We start from the raw sequence: 27045 nt of genomic DNA on the forward strand, positions 1-27045 counted from the left end.
TTTCACCCGTCGGTCAAATAATACAAAGCTCGTCTCCGAAGACTTCACCACCATCAGTGCTATAGGTGCGTCGTGATACCAATAGCTTCCTCCATGCTTTCAGCGGCATGGAAACACTATAAAGTTTCTTCAACTTCATTCAATTATTTAATTCAATAAACTAACTTTCTTTCTTTCTTTCTTTCTTTCCTTCCTTCCTTCCTTCCTTCCTTCCTTCCTTCCTTTCTTTCTTTCTTTCTTTCTTTCTTTCTTTCTTTCTTTCGTTCGTTCTTTTCCTTTTTCTTTCTTTCTTTCTTTCTTTCTTTCTTTCTTTAGGAGGCTTTCTTTCATGGAGGAGGATAATACCTTCTCATTCTAATTCATTCTCATTTTTTCTCTATATCTCAATAAATTTCGATTCTTATTGCTTTTTTTTGTTTTTACCTTTTTATTTATTTCTCTTTCTTTTCGTATCTTTTTTCTTATATTTTGTATTTTGTCTTTCATTTTTCTTTTTCTTTTCTTTTCTTTTCTTTTCTTTTCTTTTCTTTTCTTGTGTCTTCATTTGTTTTCTTATCTTCCCTATTTCTGAATTTCTTTTTTCTTGCTTTTTCTTTTCATGCAAATAAAATTCAAATAATGGAAGGAAAAAAGAATTTTGTTTTAATTAATCAATTAACGCAAGAAGGAAATAATGAAAGAACAATTCTTCTTTAATTAAGAATAAATAAATTGATTTTTATTGATATTAATCAATTAAATAAATAATTGTACTTAATTTTTCTCAATAACATTATTTATTAGCATTAAATAAACTCCATGCATTTTTTTACCATCCAAGTCTAAAATCATAAAACAATGACCTTGGTGACCTTGACCAACTAACCAAAACAAACTTTTGCTTTAGTGAAAATCCTCTGGTCACAATCCACACTCTCCCTGACCTCCATGCAATTAGCTACTGCATAACTTAAAGCAATTCAGAGCTGTAGCAATTGTTGCATTTACTTGCGCCGGTGATTTGAAAACATTTCTTCGCTTATTTTGTACGTTTTTACGAGTACCTTTGCATCAATTTCGATCCATGGTGGAATATTTTGACCCATTTCCATCCATTCTTACCCATTTCCATCCGTTCCTACCCATTTCCATCCTTTTCCACCCATTTCCATACGTTTCGATACGTTACTAAATTTACAACAACCCATTGTCACACTGGGATAAGTGTGTGCGGACTGTTGATAGATGCAAGAATTATAGTGTATTATGGGGAAATGTAAGAAATTGTGAGCAGACAGAAATTGTGAGCAGACAATGTCCTGTAAGCTATTTCATTAAGGGGGTAGCTCCACCCCAAACCAAAATTTTGCGTGTTTTGTGCACTATTATAAAATTATCAACACTTTTTTGAAAAGTGATATATCCTGCAGAAGCAAATTGTCTGAGAAACTCAAAAATGGCATTTAAATTTCAGTAGACCACCCAGTTGTTGAGTTATCATCAATAAAGCAAGAAACCCTTGGCCTACTAAAATTTAAATGCCATTTTTGACAATATTCAGACAATTTGCTCCAGGATGCATTTGAAAATTTTGAGATAGGCACAAAACATGCTAAATTTTGGTTTTTTTTGGGGGGGGGGGCCTACCCCCTTAAAATATGTATTGGTGTTATACAATTCTGATGATGGTATACTATGGTTTGCTATGAATTTGTATATATTGATTGTGTATTTATTATTGTATTGTTAACCAGTGCCATCAGCTCCGCTGTTTGCGTTTTTTTATATACCATTTAATAAACAATAAGTAAATACATTGGATTTGGTAAAATAAAATTGCCTGCAATTTGAAATAATTGATTTGTTGGTGTCATTTTAATTGATTTGTTAGTGTCATTTTTAGTTTTGAGTAGTTTGCAAATAAAACCACTCTTTAGAAAGAGTGGATGATTCCACTCTTAAACGAGTGAATAAGTTCCACTCTTTCCAAGAGAGTGGTAACGTTATCACTCTTTGCAAAGAGTGGTGTTTCACTCTTTTTCGAGTGAATTGGAGACCACTCTTTTTTTCACTCTAAAATGTGTTGTCCTGCGTTTAACTCCTTGAAAGAGTGGAATTTCACTCCTTTTTGAGTGGATTTTCACTCTTTTACATTTAGAGAGTAAGTTGGCGAGTAAGCAAATTAATTCATAGATAGAGGAGAAAATCATTGATATTGATGAGATTTTGAAAGTAAATAATAAGATATTTTGCATTCAAGTGTATTCTGCGTGTGTGGCGTCTCAGTATGCGGCACCGCAAAACCTTTCGTGTAGGCCTCACGGACGGAACATTTATTCTGGAAGGGAGAACTAGACAATATAGAAGGGGGTGATCATCGATAATTAGTATAACCGCTCTTAAATAAATCAATCAATCATTATTCATTCCCTGTGACGTGTCACATAATATAGTGATTAGCGAATGCATGTTGGATTCCATTTGTATCTTCAGTAGATAGCATAATTATAGTAGGCCTACCGTTTAAATTTCACAATAGAGTCAAAGTCCTATTACTTTATGCGTTTATTTTATGCCTTCCAAATTTATGCCAAGGGACCGTTCACAAGCCGGATGCATTTCATTGCGAAAATTTTTCGGGGGCCCCTTTTGAGATCTCAGAAATTTCAGGGCCCCCTTTTTGACATGAAAATTATGGGTCAACCCCATAGAAAAGCATATAAACTCAATTTTCCCAGGAAATGTGTGGTCATTTTTTTTCAGCCCCCCAGGAGGGTCAAAATATTTAAGGGCCCCCTTTTTGTACTCTATATATAGGCCCTACTACACTGAGCAATAATTCGAATCTATGCAAATATTTTCTTATCTGGGGAAACCTGTTTTCAAAACTCAAGATATCTTCTAGATATCTAATATAGGCCTACATATAAATTATCTTATTTCAGGATCTCCCAAGCTTCAGGAATTAGGAATAATTGCAAGTTTTGTGCCAAATAAATATTCCCTTCACACGGCTGGATACAATCACAGAAATAAATTCTTTCCTCATGATAATCTCTTCTGATAACGTCAGATCCATATGCTATATCCCAATCCGACTGGCCCTGGATGGGATTTATTTTAAGTATATTTCATGACCCTTGAGGAATTATATGCCCGTCTATCCTGTTGTTTATTCCATTCCCGGTTCGCCTGGTTGCAGGGCTGCAAAATTACACACTATCAAAAAAAACACCCATCCCCATCTTACCCCTGGGACATACCATCTGGTTAATGTTTGAATAGAATAGGCCCACGATTGTCAGATATTTTGCCCAAATTGAAAACAATTTTGCGACATTGTTACCAAATATCATTTTTAAAAAACTTGCGCTTTTTGTGATATTTTAGACAAATACAAACCTTCATACTAAAATTGGGGAGCCATATACAAGAAGCCCCAAAATGAGACCCATATTTTGCGGCTTATTATCTATGAGCACCAAGGTGGTCTTTGCGGGGGGTTGGTTCGCTACCCCCCCCCCCCCCCCCAAGAAAATTCCAACCCTTTAAAACCAGTGTAAAATTGAAAATGGCCCTGTAAACACACAATTTTACCCTTATTTGGGCAAAATAAATTAATTTTGGCATAGAAAACGAAAAATATCACCTTACTTTTGGGCTAAAATGGTGTAGGCTTACAATTGAAATGAGCAATTATCACAATAACACATACCCACCAATTTTTTTTTTTTTTTCCTCCTACAACCCTGATACGCGACTGAACTCGAAAACTACTTTGACCCCGAAAGGATTTGTACAAAAACTACACTGCTGAGTCCCCCACCCCGGCGTGTTACCCCTTCTGTCATGGTGTGACAAAATCATAATCATAAACCTATAGGCCTATAACTACCAAGCACGCTAATACACTGATATGGTATTTTGTTTGTACCGGGGTATTTAGTGACATAACACTGCCTATTGTTGAAATTAATTGACCGCGTGGTTAAAAACGTGATATTAAAGGTGCTGATTGTGATTTACTGCTCCATTAATGAAGATACTAAAAAAGTAGTTACTCGCCAAATCCCAATCAGCACCTTTAATATCACGTTTTTAACCACGCGGTCAATTGTTATTCAATTTTAACAAAAGGCAGTGATGTCACTAAATACCCCGGTACAAACAAAATACCATATCAGTGTATTTAGCGTGCACTGTAGTAGGCCTATATGAAGAGGTTTATGATTATGATATCTATTTTGGCACACCATGACAGAAGGGGTAACCCGCCGGGGTGGGGGACTCAGCAGTGTAGTTTTTGTAAAAATCCTATCGGGGTCAAAGTAGTTACATGTTCAGTCGCGTATCAGAGTCAGTTGTATAAGAGCGGAGACAAAAAAATGGTGGGTAACATTTTGGTCCTGTGTTAATTGCTAATTTCAATTGTACACCATTTTAGCCCAAAATTAAGGTGATATTTTTTGTTTTCTATGCCAAAATTCATTTATATTTGCCCAAATAAGGGTAAAATTGTGTGTTTACCGGGCCATTTTCAATTTTTTCACTGGGGGTCAGGAGGTTGAATTGTTTATAGGTGTTGATATTTTCTTTGTGTGGTTGGTTTTAGGGGGTTGGAATTTTTTTTAGGGGGGTGAGTTAGCAAACCAACTCCCCGCAAAGACCACCTTGGTGCTCAGTTCAAATGTCATAATAAGCCGAAAAATATGGGTCTCATTTTGGGGCCTCTTGTATAATAATGGCTCCCCAATTCTAGGATAAAGGTTTGTATTTTTCTAAAACATCACAAAAAGCGCAAAAATCGCAAAAATATTAACCGGATAGTGTGCCCCAGGGATGGGATGGGGGGGGGTATATAGCGTTTTGTGATAGTGTGTAATTTCAGCCCTGCAACCAGGATTAATAATAAACAACAGGAGAGTGGGGCATATAATTCCTCAAGGGTCGGGATATAACATATGGATCTGCCGTTATCAGTTTAAAATAAACGATTATAATAAATGAGGAAATAATTCATATCTGTGAGTGTATCCAGCCGTGTGAAGGGAATATTTATTTGGCACAAAACTTGCAATTAATCATAATTCTTGAAGCTTGGGGAGATCCTGAAATAAGATAATTTATGTAGGCCTATATTAGAGATAGAAAATATCTAGAACTTTGAAAACATGTTTCCCAGACATGAAAATATTTGTATAGATTCGAATTATTACTCAGTGTAGTATATAGAATACAATTGTCATACATTTTTAAGGCATAAAATAAACGCATAAAGTAACGGGACTTTGACTCTATTGTGAAATTTAAATGGTAGGCCTACTAGTACTATAATTATGATATCTACTGAAGATACAAATGGAATCCAACATGCATTCGCTAATCACCATACAAGCTGTATCAAAATGTTTGGTACGTGTCAGTTTTGATATTGATTGAAAGTCCTGCCTCTTCAAAATGTAACATTGAATCCTCTTGATATGACCGTTTATTACCGTTTTAAGACTCTGAATAACGTTCATCCACAAATGAGATGGGCACTGCATTTCGATGTAGCAGTCTTGTCCATAATCACTGGTAATTGATGGGTACAAATCATTTTGATACAGCCTGTATTTGTGAAACGTCACAAGGAATGGATATTAATTGATTGATTGATTGATTGATTGATTGATTGATTGATTGGGTGATAATACGTTTTTTGTAGTGGCAAGCTGGATCTCATCGCTTATGATATATACCATTTCCTCAAGTGTTTGTCATTCTATATTATGTATACTTTTATATAGGCCTACAATTATGCTTAGCAACTTTGTGGTTTCCATAGTTTAGGGTTGAGGTAAACATTAACTTAAAATGTTCCGTCAGTAGGCCTACACGAAAGGTTTGCGGTGCCGCATACGAGACGCTCGCTCCACACGCAGAATACGCTCTAATGCGAAATATCTTATTATTTACTTTAAAAATCTCATCAATATCAATGATTTTCTCCTCTATCTATGAATCGATTTGCTTACTCGCCAACTTACTCCTCCAACGATGAAGAGTACGTTGCCGAGTAAATAACAAAAGCTGCGGTGTAACTTTACTAGTCTAGTAACTTACTCACATTTGGAAGTCACGAAAATCTGAGATACTCGCCAACTTACTCCGCAAAAGATGAAGAGTAAGTTGCCGAGTATATTAACAATAGAACTTACTAGTCTAGTAATTTACGCTGATTTGGAAGTCTCAAAATGCGAGATACTCGCCAACTTACTAAACTAGTAGCTTACTCCGAAGTTACGCGGATTTGGTGCACTCAGCGGTTGGAGTTTATTAATACTTTTTAGCTTGTGATTTGGTGAAAAGATATGTATACTTACCAAATTGAGTTCCCTGCGGACAAAGTTCTACTGTGTTGATTTCTGTTCCTATTGGTGTAGATGGCCATGTCAATGTGCCATTAGGTGGGATAATAGTCTCATGTAAACAGTATTGAACTAGAAAAAGACATGGAAATATCAGTCAAATTCAAAACCCAATGTTCCATACACACCTATAATAGACCTATATATGCCTATATAAATTATTATGATATGATCATCTAATATAAATGCAGCAGTTGTCCTCGGCCAGACAAAAATTGCTTGCCCCCCCCCCCTTTCGGCTGGACAAAATGTCTTGCCCCCCCCAATTTTACCCTCCCCAGGGCTCATAATTATTTGTACAGCCCCTAAGGATTCCGCAAAAGTTACAGAGAAAGGTGATGATGATTATAATTCAATTTCCAAAATTTACCAAATTGGTGGTAGCCATGCTTATTATCAGACTTAGTCCTGCATACCACATGATATTATGAAATACTATTAACTAACATGAACAATGACGAACGTAATTAATCACAGAAAATGACAGATTCCATCCATTCTAAAAAACAAAATAATATAGGCCTAGCTAATTCATCTAATTGGCTTTTCTGTATTCAAAATTAAAAAATCTCACATCAATCAACAATATAGGTATACTACCCGGGTATAATAATGAGGCTATTGTAATCTTAAAGAATCCTGATAAAGGATCAAATACTACTGCATGAGATTTTCACCCGACGTACGTCAATGAACATGAACACAAAGTGTCATTGTAAACACCTTAGAAGGTGTTTACAATGATACTTTATTCCACACACAATAAACCTAATTCCTGTAATTATCTTGAGCAGATATTAAATTTGAAAAATATCTATTTCAATGTCCATAGTATTGCTACATTCTTTTTAATGAAGTCATTATTTCTTTCACACGGGAATCCGCAAAACAAAATTAAATGTCCACTTTCAAACGTCAATTTAAACAATATGAAATGATTAGGCCTATAACAATATGAAATGATTATAACAAAACGAAATGATTATAACAAAATGAAATGATTATAACAATATAAAATGATGAGGCAAACGTGTTTGTGCAAGGTTGAAGGAGAAAGGTCCTTTCTATTATGAACAGCTGTCATCTGCTTTTGAGCTGTTTGAATAACTTCTTCAACTTTTGAAATCGCATCTCTACCTTTTCTTCAAATGTCTAACAAATAATACTACATGTGATTTTGGTGTTAAGTATTCGTACCTTCTTCCTGGACCGGTGCAGTGTCCATATTTTGTAATTCTGTGATATTTGTCCTAACGCTCACTCGTCGCATCACCTCATTCATATCGATAGCTTGAAGTTTTGTGTCTTGTGCGTTCACTACTGCTTCTATCTGAGTAGTACCTCCATTAGGTAGGAATAGGAACACCACGGCATCGTACTTGTTGTCAGATTCATAGTAGATTAGTTCATTTACTACCTAGAATAAAGATATGAAGATTCGATATAAATTGAACAGAACTTGAATTCCATAGACCCGATTGCCTTGTTATTTAGATATAATGAGAGCAACTTTTAAAAATCCTTTGCAACGCAAGAAATTGCTAAAAATGTTTTTGGATTGGACATGTCTTACTTCATGTCTTAATTAAAGACACATTATTGAATAAGTGACTTCTAACAAGTCACTAATTCTTCGAGTCGTGTCTTATCGCAATTTCATTGTCTCTAAACTAGACATGACTCATGCATAAAGTTATGACTAATATTAAATAACTACAAAACATGTGGTTATGATATGGGACTTGCACAAAGACGCTAAATTAAGACATGTCTACTGAAGACATGTCTCCATGATAGACACAATTTTTGCAGTGTACTTATGAATTTCAAGAGGTCATAGGTTAAAAACCATAGATCACAGAAAAATGTTGTGATTGACTTTTTTTTGGATCCAAACATCCATCTTAGTAAATTGGTGCAATCTCTAGGATGCATTTTTCACAAACAAATTTCCATGTAAATTACATTTTTGGTCAAAACTGACCAAAATCACCAAAAAGTGGCATTTTACCCAATACTTAAATGTAATGAATTAAGCGATGCTTTTGTTTACATATTTTAAATATCCTTGTGACATGTGTTCTGTACACCAAATATGAAGTTTCTACTCCGTTTAGTTTTTAAGAAATAACTGGTTAAAATGTGCCATTTTTAGGTATAAAATAACGAAAATCATTAAATAGCGTAACCGTTGCCATGGAAACGGAATAGAACGCGCGGGTTACAAATTTGGCAACATGGCAGGAAAGATTCCACAGACTCTTCTGAACACTTTGATAGGCCTATATGATTTGTCCATTTTGAAACATCTGTCCAACGACGCGGACATTTCATGGGGCTGGCTCCTAATACATGTATGCTGGAAGAAAGACGTGTAAAAAGTGGCTTCAATTCATAGGCGTATATAGATCCCGGGGGATGGGGGGGGGGGGGGGGATACCTTGACGCTTGATAATATATTTCTGACCAAATTAACCTCATATTTGCCCATTTTAGCCCCAAATTTTCGCGCGCATTTAATCTACTTTTACACCATGTTTCATCAGTTTAACTTCAAAATAGCACAATTTTTCACGCGCTTCGCGCACATTTGTACCGTTAACTTATTCTGTCGCCAAAAGGTGCTGGATTAACTATACTTCAAGAATTTTTTTCAAACTCCACCCCCAATGTCAAAAAGAAATCTACGCCACTGCTTCAATTGGTCCTTCATTTTGCAAACTATTCCAACTCCCTGTGTATGGATAAACAAATCCTCCTTTTCGCTTCTGCTTGGGACACCCCGGGGAGAGCACATCAAAAAATTTGGTGGGTATGCTCCCCGGAATTTTGAGGTGGTGGGTCTTTGGGAGCTGACGGCGTACCGGTAAAAGGGGGTCTTTCGGAGCTGCAAACCGGGCTGTGAACAAATAAAATGGGGTCTTTTGGAGCTGCGAAAAGTCAAAATCAAGGGTCTTTCTTGACTTTTTGGTTGAAAATCGCCTGAAAAAACAAGAAATATGAGGAATGAGCAATTTTGGGTCTTTTAGAGCTGAAATTATCAAAATCAAGGGTCTTTCGGAGCTTTATTTTGGTCAAATATAGGGGGTCTTTCGGAGCTGCGAAACCCAAAAGGGGGGGTCTTGCCGGGGAGCATACCCGTATGGTCATTTGTGTTGAGTGCCCCCCTTCTGGGGACACCCAATATTATGAATGGCTTCAATTTGCCTTCATTTAAATATTTTCGGATTATTAAAACTAAAATGGTACAAAATAATAGTGTCCAAATGGTTTTTATTGGGCGTTCAGTTTGCAACAGTTTCCCACTTCTAAGGGGGAAATCTTTCCAGAAATAGGGTGGGTACATATCACGAAAAAAAGGCCAGAGAGAGCTGACTCGGCTGGTAAAAAGCTATCTTTCGGAGCTGCGAACCGTCAAAATCAAGGGTCTTTCTTGGCTTTCTGGTTGCGAATCGTCTTAAAATAAAAAATTCCTTTAAAAAAGGAATGGGGCGCCCAATGTGAGCTTGGACGTGATGGTGAATTCCATGGTGTGTAGATTTGGTATTATAATGATTTTTCTAGGGAAGAGTAGAAGATGATCAAATGCAAGAGAAATGTGTTTGATTGGGGAGGGTGTATGACAGGACCGTTTTGGATGAAATAAATGGGAATGAAGCTTTCGTGTCAATTTGCGATTATGTGGGGTGGGGGATTTCTGTTTTTGGGACCTATTGTAGTGAGGATATTGCTGAGAAGAGTGATAATGTGGTGGTCTTTTAGAACTGAAATTAACAAAATCAACTGTTTAAGGGCATTTCAGCTCTCTGTTTTGATGAAATTCTGGGCTCTCGAGGGGTTGCGTCTTTCTGGGGAAACATTAAATCCGTATGGTCATTTGTCCTAAGGGACCGTTCAATATTACGCGGGGGAGGAATAGTGAGTTTTGACCAAAAAAATCGACCAAAATTCGCGTTCCTCCCTCGCGTCCGTCCGCTCAAAATTATCGGACCACCCTTGTTTTCACTTTTTTTTCATTTAAAACTTAACATTCCACCCTCATGGTTCAAGTAAAAAATTCAGATTCTCCCTCAAGACCACCAAAATCGGATTACCCCCTTAAAACTCCCACTTCCTCCCTTATGTTAATATTGAACGGTCCCTTATTGGCAAGTTATTGCACCCTGGCCTTTTCTTACCTCAGTTTCATATTTGTTTGCCAGGTCTTGAAAAGCTACACTGTCAATGTCAGATAGTTCCTTTATAAATTGATATTTCTGTAGAACAGAAGTCACTTGAAATCTGTGCGCGTAGGCTACGCTAGTGATATCTACTACGGTTTGTAGGTCTGTGGTGCGAGCACAAGCTGTTGGACTAAATGATAGCTGAAATGAAAACATAGACTAAAATTATTTAAACATATTGATAATTGATTATAGGCCTATATTATACAAATATTAACTGTCTATGAGTGTAATGGTCGAAATATAATCACGAGGTGAAAGATGGATTGTTCCATTCCACGAGCCGGAACGGCGAGTGGAATGGAACAATACACCCAGCAAACACAAAACGTTTTCGACATCATTCGCAAAAGGTTACAAAAGGTTGTCAGAAAACGTTTAAATGTCGGGTTATATAAATGGTACATTAATGGTATAAAACGTTTTCATAACATTAAATAACATTTGTTGGTAATTTACTGCACAGCAAACACAAATGTTTTACAGAAAACATTTAAATGTCGGGTTATATAAAGGGTATAAAAACGTTTTAATAACATTCCAAAAACATTTTTGAAAACTTGGTACAAATCATTCTAAACAGAATGTTATTTTGGGATTGAAAAAATATTTTGCAAAAAAGGTTTGCCCAAAATATTTACAATAACGTTTTTAAAATGTTTTCACGACCTTTATATAACCCGACATTTAAATGTTAATAATACGTTTTGTAAAAAACATTTTAAGAACATTTCTGTGTTTGCTGGGAGCAAATAGTTTAACATAATGTTATTTAAGTGTTGATAAAATATTTGGCCAAAAATGTTTGCAAAAATAGTTTACAATGACATTTCGAAAACATTTTAAAAATATTGTTGTAGTGTGTTTTCATACAAAACGTTTTAAAACGATTTCATGACCTTTATATAACCCGACATTTTAATGTTATTAAAACGTTTTGATCTAAACCAAAACCCAAAATATAACTTATTTAAAACGTTTTAAAAACGTTTTTGTGTTTGCTGGGCATCTTTCACCGAGTGATTATATTTAGACCATTACACGAATTTAAGACAGTTAATATTTGTTTTATATCACTCATGCATAAATTCTATTACTAAAATATATATACTATTTAAGGTAGGAAATACATTTATTCATCAACGTTTTTGTGTTTGCTGGGCATCTTTCACCGAGTGATTATATTTAGACCATTACACGAATTTAAGACAGTTAATATTTGTTTTATATCACTCATGCATAAATTCTATTACTAAAATACTATTTAAGGTAGGAAATACATTTATTCATCAACATAACACCATGTTTTGCGGTGATATACTTCACATTTTGGGGTCCACCCCATAACCAAATCGGCGAGTCCAAGAGTCAGCGCACGGCTTGGCGCAGGCGCACTACGGCAAAGCACATGATAAAGACTATCACACGGAGAGGGTGATAGTAAAAATGGCAAATGGTAATCAACCAATGAACTGTCTAGAATTTATGTATGAGTGATATAATCAGAAAATATATAGTCAAGTTTGACGTATACCTATACGACTATAACAGTCTGGAATTATTTGCGAAAGGTCAGTGGCGTAGCGTGGGTCATCACATGGGGGGGTGGGGGGGGGGGCACCGACCATGATGGAGGGGGGGGGGGGGGGGCAGCCGTTTTTGGCAATTTTACTATGGGATTTTCTAATTTTGCAATCGATTGGGGCACGTGCCCCCCCATGCCCGGGTGACTGCGAAAGGTCTAAGGTTGGAATAGTGGGCTCCATAAGGGCCAAATTAATAAAAGTTATGAAATTTTGATGAAAATGGTCTCAAAATCTTTGATTTCTTATAATAATTCAAAAGAGAAATAGTTTGCACCACCGAGCTGCATGTACAATGTTTTGTTACCATGTTTTAATTATGTTTTAATTTGTACTTTATAAAATTGTGTATGTCCTGTGCAATACCGTATGTTTTTTGACTCTTGATGATATGCTTAATAAACTCAAATCAAATCAAATCAAACCATTGTAACATGGCAAAAGGAGTTACGGCCGTTGAGTCAAATTAATGTTGAATATTTCCCGAGTTACCCAGGACAGGAATTATCGTACATAGTAAAAACTATTATTTTTCTGAAGTATTATATCAAGACAACATTTTGAGACCATTTAAAAAAATAAAAATCGGATCAATTTTCTCTGTTTGGCCCATCTTGAGCCTAAATTTCAGCCTTTTCGCTAATAACTCCAGCCTGATTGGTCGTATATATGTCAAACTTGTATTTTCTGAATCCTTGTAACGTTTAACTAATATAATTAATAATTATATTATATTATTTGCTCTTATCATATTAAACTAATCAAATTTGATGAGTTTATAGTAATTTTGATCAGAATATCCGATTTGATTTTGACCATAAACCTGTTACGTCCCCTCTGATTAAATTTCCTAGTCAAATTTGGCAAATTTTTAGTTATATATAAAAGGACTACTCGTTTTAAGAGGCCTACTACATGTCAAAGAAATAGCAACCGTGACTGAATATTAAGGTATGCAGGTCACAAATTAATTCACGCATGACATTTCACATACTCATTGCAAATGAATCATTTAATTCTTTATTCAAATTAATGTTAGATACAAACAGAGACAGCATTTTCAAATATCGTTGTCTCCATGTTGAGGTAATTTCAAATTATTTTCACGAAGCATCCGTTAATAATGACGGCCTCATTAATATTATTAAATCTATTCAAACTTCATTTAATAGGACGTAGACCGGTTTTGATGTAATTGACGTTGTAGAGTAGTTGTTTACCGATAGGAAACGCAGACTGTAACGAAATGAACACAATTATTTGGTATTTTGGTGTTGTATAAAACTAGTTGATAACGGAAATGTGAAAATTTTAAGGTCTTTTGGGAGACAAAAATGTATATCTTCCACACGAAAGGTCAAATTTTCAAATGATGGTCGGCTTTTCCTCCCAGCTACATGCACTTTAAGTACATATCAAATTTACTTCGACGACTATTAAATGTCAAAAATATTAATTTTTATAATAATCATGATAATTTACCATAAAATTTGTATGATAGGCCTATCGTGAATTATAAAAATCAGAATTATTTGAAATCAGAAGGACATTCCTTGTATTTCAGAATGCAATTTGGTGTGTCTGTTGTACTCACAGGTCCCACAATAATACTGTTCAAACTTCGCTATTCGATCCCTTATGCCGGGGGGCACTCAACTTTAGAAGTGACGGATATGTGCCTACCGGGGTCGCGAAGTAGGGGCCTATCGGGCACAAAGCGTTATTTTAAAAAAGGGGGTCATTGGGTACAAACAAAACCAAAAAGGGGGTCATTGGGTACAATAGTTTAAAAAAAAGGGGTCATTGAGTATAAAATTTCAAAAAAGGGTCATCGGGTAGATAATTTTGAAAAAAATTAGCAAAATTTGAAAGTTTCGGCATTATTTTTTGGCATTTTGATGATGCTATTCTAGAAAAAGGGGGTCATTGGGTAGCCGCAACCACAAAAAGGGGGTCATCGGGTAGCTGCAACTAAAAAAAAGGGGGTCATCGGGTATAGTCGATTTCAAAAGCGGCCTATATTGACAGGCACATACCGTAATTTCCAAAGTTGAGTGCCCCCCCCGGCCCTTATGTTATGGTATGATTATATTGTTGATAATTTGTGTAAAATAAAGGTTACAAGATTGACATGATTTAGTTTGAGTTTGAATCCGTGATACCTACAAATATATATATATGGTTGAAATCTATCCAGTTTATTATTTAATTTGAAAATTAAAACAGATTTATCGTTTACCTGTGTTTTTGTTGTTTTTACTGCTATCACACTAATCAAGATAAAAACTTTCAACAGCGAAGAAGAAGAAACCTCCCAAATGTACGTCAATCTCACCATGGTGTCTCGATGAAGAAACTGCCCAAATCAGGAAACTGTCCGGAAACAAGGAGTTTACAAATACTACAATATCTGCAATCAGTATTGCATATTGGTAACGTCAGGTGCTGTCATATTTTCATCATTTGTCCACTTTCAGGCACAATATCTTGTGTTTCATGACAAACTTTTACATAAAGCAAGTATTCAACGTGCAAAAATATACAACTACACCTATTACTATGGAGTTTTGCCCTTCATTAAAGTCTGAGTCACGAATAATAATTTACGCTATTGAACTTGTGTTCATAAACCAAAGGATTGGGTCATGTCGTGGTTTTCAGTAAACCATCTCAGGCGTAAAATGCCGTCGTGGCAAGTGTATAGCATGTATATAATATCAAAAACTAAATAGTTATACCTTGTGTGAACTTTATTTTGGTCTTTTCATTTTGTGCACTCATTTAGACATGTCATAATGAACCATATCTGGGTGCCACAAAACAATAGCTATCTGATATATGTTACGGTTCTGAAGTAAAACGAAACTAAATAGTAATTGCATTAATTTCAGCATTTTAAAAATTAGAATTAAAATTTTGTTTCTTGCAGCCATTTAAGGGACCGATCGTTATTTACGGCAGGGTGAAATGGGTGTTTTGGCAAAAAAATCAACAAAAAATTTCGCGTTCCCCCCTCGCGTCCGCTCAAAATTTTCGCGTTCCCCCTTGTTTTCCCAATTTTCTCCATTTAAAATTTAACAATCCCCCCTCCTAGTTCAACTAAAAATTTCAGGTTCCCCCCTCAAGACCACAAAAAAATTTCGTGTTCCCCCCTAAATTTACCCATTCCCCCCCTGCCATAAATAACGATCGCTCCCTAATACACTATCAAATAAAACTTTTCGGGGTGCTATGCTAGGATATTAATATTAATTTATAGATATAAAAATGTTACACCCCGTGCACGAAGGTGACCCAAGGTCATTTCCAAATTGTGAATCAAATATCTTTCTCATTCGCCATGTTCAGTCATTTTGATGTGGGAGTTGAAAAACATACACACCCATTTATTTCAATATAAGTATTGAATCGTATATATAGGCCTATGCAATGATCGAAAATTAATCTATGCTCTTTGTTTTGGATGACATCCACATTGGGAATGATAGAGCTATAAAGTCTAGTATACCGGGGTTTAAGGTGCTTCCCCGCCCAGGACTGTACGAAACCAACTTTGTTTGGCTATATGGTCCTATAATACATTCAAGATGTAAACAAAAAATCATTCCCGGCACTCCGGCCATATTCAAGGTCAAAAATCAACACAGTGGTCAAATTTTAGTATAGAAAATATAAGTATAGAAAAAGTTATACATAGTTTGACCTACCTGCGACATACCGTTCTTGAGTTATAAGCAAAAAGATCAAATATTGGGGGTTGGTCAATGTTTTTGGCCACACATGGGTTGACCACACAGGGGCCAAAAAATGCTCAAAGTTCAACGAAAATGGTCTCAAACTGCTCGTCATGTAAAAACAAGTCAAAGAAGGAATCGTTTGCACTGTCTAAAATGCTTCGTTATCGACAAAATTGGGCAATAAAGGTCAGCTTATTTTGTGATGCTCATGTAGGTAGCGAAACATCCTACATGGTCACAACTATTATTTCTTATTACCTAGCTGGGGGTTACACCCCCATCGGATTCTTTACCTAGCTGGGGGGGGTTGAACGCCCGACGCGATAGGTCTTGTTTTGCTATCCGATCTTTTCCAGGGGGTTTACATTACATCCCCCAGCTAGGTATTCTAATGCTATCCGATTGTGCTTCTTTCTTCTGACAACAAATTCAAAATGCTTCTTCTCGTACATGTTACACCCCAGGGTGTAAACATTTCCTGTATATAACCAAATACCTTCAAAATCCTTCTTCTGCCACATATTACATAGTAAAAATGACGTCACTTGCACATATGCATCAGCTATACCCAGGGCTCATACCTTGTACACAGAATTGGGGTCAATTGTCATTAAAGGGACATTTCTGATATATAACCAAATATACCTTCAATTGCTTCTTCTGCTACATTACATAGCACAATGACATCACTTGCACATGTACATCGGCTTTACCCAGTGCCTATAACTTGAAGGGGGTAAAATCTTACAATTGCATTATCTGGACATATGTAAGGGGTATGGACCCGGGCAGGGGTCAGGTCAAAGGTCATGCAGAGGTCAAATTTTAGAAATGCATTTTCTGAACATCTGTAAGGGGTACGGGGCTCAAACTCGGTGACAACAAACTTAATGACCAGGGGAATATTTTGGAACATTTTGCAATGGTCAGGTCAAAGGTTATATCTGGGGTCAAATCTTATAATTTCATTTTCTGGACATCTGTAAGGAGTATGGGGCTCAAACTCAGTGACAACAAATCTCATGACCAGAAGAACATTTTGCAGGGGTCAGGTCAAAGGTCATACAGAGGTCAAATTTTAGAAATGCATTTTCTGGACATCTGGAAGGGATACTGGGTTCAAACTCGTTGAGGGGGCGCAGCACTAATTCAGCGCCCCATAGGATAACGTGTGATTTCGGCCTACTTCAAGCGCCATTTCTGGCGTCCCTGCAATACTTGGCAAAATAAATTTGGTATCAAATTAAAGCTCTGTTTCTCTAGATTCCAAAACTTTTGTCGGCATATATCGATGACCATTGACTTTTTTTCGCTAATTTGCGGTGCAAAAAAAGAGCTAAAATATACTAAACTCACCACTCACATTTCAAAATCGGGTTTTCTCTTAATCCGCCACAGAGAATTGCTTTTGAGATCAATTGTCCAGTTTTATCTGCATGTTATCATTAAAGACACTTGTCGAATTCATATGAGCCGATATTGAGTGATTTAAAGTGAACATGTCGGTAGATATGGTCGCTACAATCTCATATTCACTATGGACTATATTAGCCGAATTTCGTTGTTACATAAAATGCGGAGTGATTTAGTGTTGCGCCCTCTTATAAGGTGTTAAAAGTTTTCAAAATCCACATTTATTACTCATTAAGTAAACTAGAGAAAATTTGAAGCTCAACACCGAAGATTTCATGTCTCTGCGACATTCCGTTCAAGAGAAATGGTGTTTTAAAGATCAGGCAGTGCCGAAATGCCGAAAATCGAATATTTCGACTTTTCATCCAATATGCGAAAGTTTATACAAAACTCACAAAATTAGTGACAGACGACAATTTGAGCACGTCTTTGAACCAAGATTAATTTCTTTTCTAGATTATCAGTGTTGCCATTTTCTTTTGGAAATCATTTATTACTGAGTCTCAAGTATAAATACCCCCCCCGTTCCAGTAGTAACAATTGCGATCTTTTGAGTAGGCCTACTGAATATTCAGCAAAACGGCTTCATGCAGATTAACAATGTCTATTAACCTTAAAATCCATTTATGAACCTTTTGAGGATTTTTGGACGCATTTCTTGACTTTGAAGGCGCCTACTCGGCCAATAAAGTGTTTTTTCCAATAATTTTTCATGCGGATGACTTTTTGTAATATTTGTTTATCATCATGATGGAAATAGAACACATTTTGTGAAGCGCGTCTCTTATTTTGCGCGAAGAATGTAAAAGGAACGCGTTCATAATGACGGCCGTTACAAGGTGTTAAAAGTTTTCAAAATCCACATTTATTACTCATTAAGTAAACTAGAGAAAATTTGAAGCTCAACACCGAAGATTTCATGTCTCTGCGACATTCCGTTCAAGAGAAATGGTGTTTTAAAGATCAGTGCCGAAATGCCGAAAATCGAATATTTCGACTTTTCATCCAATATGCGAAAGTTTATACAAAACTCACAAAATTAGTGACAGACGACAATTTGAGCACGTCTTTGAACCAAGATTAATTTCTTTTCTAGATTATCAGTGTTGCCATTTTCTTTTGGAAATCATTTATTACTGAGTCTCAAGTATAAATACCCCCCCCGTTCCAGTAGTAACAATTGCGATCTTTTGAGTAGGCCTACTGAATATTCAGCAAAACGGCTTCATGCAGATTAACAATGTCTATTAACCTTAAAATCCATTTATGAACCTTTTTGAGGATTTTTGGACGCATTTCTTGACTTTGAAGGCGCCTACTCGGCCAATAAAGTGTTTTTTCCAATAATTTTTCATGCGGATGACTTTTTGTAATATTTGTTTATCATCATGATGGAAATAGAACACATTTTGTGAAGCGCGTCTCTTATTTTGCGCGAAGAATGTAAAAGGAACGCGTTCATAATGACGGCCGTTACAAGGGGACGCAGCACTAATTCAGCGCCCCATAGGATAACGTGTGATTTCGGCCTACTTCAAGCGCCATTTCTGGCGTCCCTGCAATACTTGGCAAAATAAATTTGGTATCAAATTAAAGCTCTGTTTCTCTAGATTCCAAAACTTTTGTCGGCATATATCGATGACCATTGACTTTTTTCGCTAATTTGCGGTGCAAAAAAAAAGAGCTAAAAATATTCTAAACTCACCACTCACATTTCAAAATCGGGTTTTCTCTTAATCCGCCACAGAGAATTGCTTTTGAGATCAATTGTCCAGTTTTTATCTGCATGTTATCATTAAAGACACTTGTCGAATTCATATGAGCCGATATTGAGTGATTTAAAGTGAACATGTCGGTAGATATGGTCGCTACAATCTCATATTCACTATGGACTATATTAGCCGAATTTCGTTGTTACATAAAATGCGGAGTGATTTAGTGTTGCGCCCTCTTATAAGGTGTTAAAAGTTTTCAAAATCCACATTTATTACTCATTAAGTAAACTAGAGAAAATTTGAAGCTCAACACCGAAGATTTCATGTCTCTGCGACATTCCGTTCAAGAGAAATGGTGTTTTAAAGATCAGTGCCGAAATGCCGAAAATCGAATATTTCGACTTTTCATCCAATATGCGAAAGTTTATACAAAACTCACAAAATTAGTGACAGACGACAATTTGAGCACGTCTTTGAACCAAGATTAATTTCTTTTCTAGATTATCAGTGTTGCCATTTTCTTTTGGAAATCATTTATTACTGAGTCTCAAGTATAAATACCCCCCCCGTTCCAGTAGTAACAATTGCGATCTTTTTGAGTAGGCCTACTGAATATTCAGCAAAACGGCTTCATGCAGATTAACAATGTCTATTAACCTTAAAATCCATTTATGAACCTTTTTGAGGATTTTTGGACGCATTTCTTGACTTTGAAGGCGCCTACTCGGCCAATAAAGTGTTTTTTCCAATAATTTTTCATGCGGATGACTTTTTGTAATATAATTTTGTTTATCATCATGATGGAAATAGAACACATTTTGTGAAGCGCGTCTCTTATTTTGCGCGAAGAATGTAAAAGGAACGCGTTCATAATGACGGCCGTTACAAGGGGCGCAGCACTAATTCAGCGCCCCATAGGATAACGTGTGATTTCGGCCTACTTCAAGCGCCATTTCTGGCGTCCCTGCAATACTTGGCAAAATAAATTTGGTATCAAATTAAAGCTCTGTTTCTCTAGATTCCAAAACTTTTGTCGGCATATATCGATGACCATTGACTTTTTTCGCTAATTTGCGGTGCAAAAAAAAAGAGCTAAAAATATACTAAACTCAACACTCACATTTCAAAATCGGGTTTTCTCTTAATCCGCCACAGAGAATTGCTTTTGAGATCAATTGTCCAGTTTTTATCTGCATGTTATCATTAAAGACACTTGTCGAATTCATATGAGCCGATATTGAGTGATTTAAAGTGAACATGTCGGTAGATATGGTCGCTACAATCTCATATTCACTATGGACTATATTAGCCGAATTTCGTTGTTACATAAAATGCGGAGTGATTTAGTGTTGCGCCCTCTTGACAACAAACTTAATGACTAGGGGCACATTTGGCAGGGGTCAGGTCAAAGGTTATCTGGGGTCAAATCTTAGAATTTCATTTTCTGGACATCTGTAAGAGGTACGGGGCTCAAACTCGGTGACAACAAACCTCAAGACCTGGGGAACATATGAAATATCATGTAGGGGTTAGGTCATCTGGGGTCCAATCTTAGAATTTTATTTTCTGGGCATCTGTAACCGGTATGTGGCTCAAACTCGGTGACAACAAACCTCGTAACCAGGGAAACATTTTGGAATATTTTGCAGGGGTCAGGTCAAAGGTTATCTGGGGTCGAAACTTAGAATTATATTTTTTTGGACATCTGTAAAGAGTATGTGGCTCAAACTCGGTGACAACAAACCTCATGACCAGGGGATCATTTTTGGAACATTTTGCAGGAGTCATATACCTCCAAAACACCAACACGCCCCAGCTAGGTTTGTGGTCTATGACCACCATTTGCCACCAGTTCTTCTTTCTTTCTTCTTCTTTCTGGCAATAAATTTCAAAATACCTCTCCTCCTACATGTTACACCCTACAATTATACAATTACGTAACGTGCACATATGTATCGGCTATATCCAGTTCCCATAGGTTGTAAACAGAATTGGGTCAAAGGTCATTAAGGAGGCATTACCGGTATATAACCAAATACCTTCAAAATGATTCTTCTGTCACATATTATATAGTACAATGATGTCATTAGCATATGCATCGGTTATAAACTTTAAAACTTAAAAATGCTTCTCCTCCTACATGATACACGGTTACCACCCTATAATTACGCAACTTGCACATATGTATCGGCTATATCCAGTGCCCATATGGTTTAAACAGAATTGGGGTCAAATGTTATTAAGGGGGTATTTCCGATATTTAACCAAATACCTTCAAAATGCTTCTTCTGCCACATATTATATAGTAAACATAGTCAAATTAAAAAGTCGCCACTAGTCCCATCCCCATTTAGTCAGAGTCTGATGAGTTTATGGAAAAAGTATTTATAGGCCTATACTTTTCTCTGGAATTGGCAATTTTTGGCCATCGAACTTTGCTTGTTTTGTGCCTACTCTGGATGTTTGGTTTAGCGTGTCTGTTTATATGCACAGTGATTTTCATCACTTGTTCTAGTGCAGTTTTGTATTACCATTGATCCTTGTTGTTTTTGCAGGTTTAGCACTTTTGTGAGCCTTGGAACTGGTAATTTTTGGCTATCGAACTTTGCTTACTTCCTATGCCTACATTTGCTGGTTTTGCCCCCCCCCCCCCTCCCCTGCATATTGTCTAGTCTGTATTTTACTTGTTTCCCCACATCAAGTTGATGTACCTTGCTCGTTTTCCTTTCTGTTGTTTATATTCAAGGTATCCTCTTGTATCATTTATTGATCCTTGATGTGTTTTGTGTCCTCGTCCGTTGGATTCACCATTACCCACTTTTTTTTATTTATATAATAATTTTCTATGGGCTACACTTTCCTTCGAAGGTTGATAACAAATTTGAGTATCAAAAGTTTATTCATCGTGAGCATAGGAATCGTTATTTGGAAATTCGTGCAATTTTAAAAATGACATAGGGAGTTGCATCACGCGGCGGAGCTAGCGTAAGTGCCAAGAATAACGTCGCCTGAATAGGCCGGCAGGTACTATAACGTTAATCAACATCTCATCTACACGCATCTGAGAGGTCTAATTTCATTAGGCCTATCATTAAAGGTTTACCCATGCATATCAAATGTTTGCATGGAATATGTTATTGTTATTTATTGTGATTAGGGCGAACTTACCCCTCCACCATATGGGCGAACCTGCCCCAATATGGGGCAAGTTCGCCACTTTGCAAAACCTTTTTGTTTGCTATATCCTGTTGCTAAATTGCAAGGCATATAATTCTGGGATTGTGGCCGTATAGCTAAGACAAAGGGCTTTCACGTGGGCTATTATCAGGTCATCCCTATTACCTTAAAATTGACATCGCTAGGCTGGTCAGAAAAATATAGGGCGAACACTCCCCGGGGAACACTCCCCCCTCCCCCCTACCATGCATAACTATCAAACAACTAATCAAATCAATTAAGTAACGATAGGCCAGTCAAAGTATGAAATCACTGACCACTAATTGCAACAGAATCCATTTAATCACCATTCTTTTCATAAAAGCATACTTAATTACACATCTAAAATCCCCTAATTGACCTATTTTGTGATGTTACATTATGTAACAATGCATCCAAAACAAATTGTTAATTGTTATGCAACTTTCCTCAAATTGATTCATTTTGCAAAAGGTACAATTTGAGACCAGGTGGATTATTATTGGAGCATTTTTCAACACTAGACGTCTGTTGACCCATTTTTGCCTATAACTCGAGAACTGTATGTTGGAGACACGTCAAACTGTACCTTTTCCCTTATGATGAGAGCAATACATTGGTATGGTTTTATTTAAAAGATTTGACCAACTTTGAAATTTCACCGTCATAAGCTGCCATTTTGTATTTATGCAAATTAAGCACTATTTTCGGGGACTTTTAATGTGTTATTAATATTAAATATGCTTTTCTGAAATAAATGTTGATTTAATGGTTCTGTTGGAATTAGTGGTGAGTTAACCGCTTATTTTTATTAATTTAACTAGCCTACCGGTGGGCTTAGGGCCGCACCATTAGATTCTCGGGGGGGGGGGGTAGGGTGAATCTGAAAAAGAAGAAATTTAGATTTTTTTAATGGGCTGCCCTCTCATTTGGTACATTATGGTTAAAAAACATCGCATGAAAAAAATTATACGTTTTGAACACATTTTAGAGGTCCCTACCGAGCATTTTATTTTTGCACATAAAGTCAATGGTGATTTCAACTATTTTCAACAAAGTACTATAAAGTTAATATTTATCTGAAATATTTCCTTAAAAACTTGTGTCATCAGAGAGTTATTGAAATTCGGGATCTAAAATTTCCCTAAATCAATAAAAAAAAAAAAAAACTGCATTGTAAAAAGGGCAAAATGAGGGTGACAACAGTTTATTCAACAGCCAGTGTGTAGTTGGCCATTTGAAAAATTCGTATGTTTTTGCTATTTCTAACATTAAAATGTTTATGTATTGTGTAATGTGGCATTATGCTACCAGGCAATTGAACTGGAGTGTCAAAGTGAACATTTTTTTAGGCCTTGCTCTGATTAGTTTGTATCTCCATTACATAATATTGAAATAGTCCATTGAAATGTTGAAATTAACTTTATTCTTATACAGATATCCATGATTATAAAAAAGAATTTGTCATGTTAAAAATATGTGACAGTCTTTTGGTATCTATCTGATCTGACTTTTTGAAAGTGAAAACAAAGAGAAAAAGATTCACCTCAAAAATCACATTGACTTCACACACAAAATTTCGGTAGGGACCTCTAAAACGTATAAAAAATTTTCATGCGATTGATGTTTTTTAACCATAATGTACCAAATGAGAGGGTAGCCCATTAAAAATAAAATCGAAATTTCATCTTTTTCAGATTCACCCTAGGTGTGGGGGCATAGGAGTTTGAGCCAGACGGATTTGTTTTCGCCTTCGCGGCGCGCCGAAGGCGGTGGATTATTTTTTCACTGCCTTTGGCGACAATTTTTTCTTCGCCGCCTTTTTGGCGGCGATTTTTTTTGGTTAAATTTTAGTGCATACATGTATAACCAGGCTAAATGAGGTGTGTTGATGATGGTCTGGGGAATTAACTCAGGTAGAGACTCGATTAATTTACAATAAAAATACAACGTTAATGTTCCTTTTGCTTGACTGTGATATTTATTTGTGATCCTCCTTTTGCAACTTCCAAAACTAACTCTCAAAACATATTTCTTAACTCACATCACTCACATCCAACTTAACCATCCAATCAGCATGCAGGAAACTCTCACTTTCGTAGAACTCATCTCTATTGTTTTACTGTGATACATTCACCTTGCTTGTACTATTAATCTTAAGAAGATGATGTGGCGGTAGCTTCCTTTAAGAAATCATGCAAAACCACATTATGAATGATATACAATTTTGTATTCGGAAAGTGATGAAAGTAACATAATGTTCTCCCGACGTCATCAGGGCGCTGGCCTTAGATAGTGGTTATTCATAATCACTTAAAGAATGTCTAATTACTAAAGAATGTCAATATGCCAGGTATGTCATGAGAACCGTATTATTTGGATCATAAGTTAAAATCAAATAGTCGTATGCAAAAAAATTTAAAATATTTTTCAAGTATATACAAGGTTATTGACAAACTGCTCACCTTAATTCCATGTCAAGATGCATCCATTGATTAAAATAAGGACGTAACTACGAATTACCCTTAAACGTGGTCTTGTATCGGGCAAATTTCACTAACATTTGTGTGTCTGTTGCACCCTGTTTTTCTCATATAAAACATGTTTTATTTTGTTTTGAGGTCCCAAGGCATGTCGAGGAGCTCATATAGGAACAAAATATTTATCCTGAATAAGCATTTGGACGACCGCATCTTAAAAGAAATTTTTTATAGAGATTATCCAAAGCTACAATATGATGCTTACTAAATTTTTGACTTCAGTTTTTAACCGTTTCCAGCGTACCAAATCTGTATTCACTTTAACATTCACATCTTAGCAACCAAAATCACATTTTAACTAAATAACTTTTATTTTGTAGCCAAGATTTAAGAGTATAATCATGGTAATTTCAATATTCTAAGATGTAAGATAACAGAGATGTGATGGTTGATTTTTCTTTCATTTTACCTCATTAGTTTGGCTTAAAATAACCAAAAAACTTTCCTGACAGTTGTTACTAATAATATTTTATATTAAATATTTGGCAAAGAATAACCAAATTAAAATTTGATTGAAATTATATATTTTAAAAGGCCTTACATGACTAAACAAATAACGAATATGATATTCAACATTACGTTTGGTTTTGACAAGTGATTTTGAACAATTTAATATGCATTTTGCATTTATGTAACCAATTATGTACATGTGCAATATACTTTTCCTTGTTTTGTTGAATATGATATTTTAAACAAAGCAAATTTACCATACATGTGCAATTGTGCATTAATATATTAAACCAATATGTACATGTGCAACTTATCTACAATTTATCTTCGACCTTCTGGCGTGCTTGAACAAAATCCCTTTCCCCTTTTCCTTTGTCATGGATGTTTTTTCTTGTTTTGTTGAATATGATATTCAACATTACGTTTGGTTTTGACATTTGATTCTGAAGCAATGAAAGATGGCTCTGGAAAGATGGAATAGCATTTTGGAATTACGATTGGTGAATATTAAATTTGCAACCATAATAAGTCGTATGCACATTTTTTTGTATTTTGTAAGTATATACAAGGTTATTGACAAACTGCTCATCTTACCGTAATTCCATGTCCAGATGCATGCATCCATTGCTTAAAATAAGGACATAACTACGAATTACCCTTAAACGTGGTCTTGTAGAAATTTCACTAACATTTGTGTGTCTGTTGCACCCTTTGATGTTTTTTCTCATATCCTAAAACATGTTTTATTTTGTTTTGAAGTCCTAAGACATGTCAGGGAGCTCAAATTGGAACAAAATAATCCTGAGTAAGCATTCGGACAACCGCGTCTTAAAAACATTTTTATGGAGATTATCCAAAGCTACAATATGATGCATCTTTGAATTTTTGACTTCAGTTTTTAACCGTTTCCACTATATTCACTTTAACCAACACATCTTAAAAGCCAAAATCACATTTTAACTAAATAACCTTTATTTTGTAGCCAAGATTGGAGAGTATAATCATGGTAATTTCAATATCCTGGGACGTAAGAAACACAGACGTGATGGTGGAGGTAGAACGTTTTGAACGACCCTCTTAGAAACTGATTTTTCTTTCATTTTACCTCATTAGTTTGGCTTAAAATGACCAAAAGACTTTCCTGGCAGTTGTTGCTAATAATATTTTATAAATATTTGGCAAAGAATAACCAAATTTTAAGGCTTTACATGACTAAACAAAGCAACTTCATGAAACCAATTAATTATGTACATGTGCAACATAGTTTTTCTTGTTTTGTTGAATGTGATATTTTAAAGAAAGTAAATTTACCATACATGTGCATTAATGTATTAAACCAATACCGTAAACGTTCGCCTAATGGCGAAATGGGTTCCCTTGACATAACTGGAATTTTAGACAAAAACTAAAATTGCTCTCCCATAAAAATCCCACCGGCAAATAAGGGCACATACCCTTAATTCTTGTTGGGATTTATACAGGAGGGAGCTCTCTATTTGTACATGAAATTTACCCCAAGGCAAAGGAGCCCAGGTGTGCCATTAGGCGAACCTTTACGGTATGTATATTATGTGCAACATATCTAAAATTTATCTTCAACTTTCTGACGTGCTTGATCAAAATCCCTTTTCTCTTTTTCTTGGTCATGAATGTTTTTTCTTGTTTTGTTGAATATGATATTCAACATTACGTTTGGTTTTGACAAGTGATTTTGAACAATTTAATATGCATTTTGCATTTATGTAACCAATTATGTACATGTGCAATATACTTTTCCTTGTTTTGTTTAATATGATATTT

General features: G+C 35.8%; 1 protein-coding gene across 1 annotated transcript in view; it reads right to left on the reverse strand.

Annotated features, from left to right (window-relative positions):
* The window catches only part of LOC140163998 (uncharacterized), a 39414-nt gene extending 24528 nt beyond the window's left edge, over positions 1-14886 (reverse strand). The window contains exons 1-4 of the mRNA XM_072187287.1: positions 14435-14886; positions 10568-10753; positions 7587-7806; positions 6345-6461 (exon numbers count right to left, since the gene is read on the reverse strand). Coding sequence (XP_072043388.1) covers positions 6345-6461; positions 7587-7806; positions 10568-10753; positions 14435-14533 — 622 coding nt within the window. The 5' untranslated portion in view covers positions 14534-14886. The remainder of the gene's footprint in view (positions 1-6344; positions 6462-7586; positions 7807-10567; positions 10754-14434) is intronic.
* Positions 14887-27045: the final 12159 nt, after the last annotated feature.

The sequence above is a fragment of the Amphiura filiformis genome, chromosome 1 (assembly GCF_039555335.1).
Source record: "Amphiura filiformis chromosome 1, Afil_fr2py, whole genome shotgun sequence".
Taxonomy (NCBI): domain Eukaryota; kingdom Metazoa; phylum Echinodermata; class Ophiuroidea; order Amphilepidida; family Amphiuridae; genus Amphiura; species Amphiura filiformis.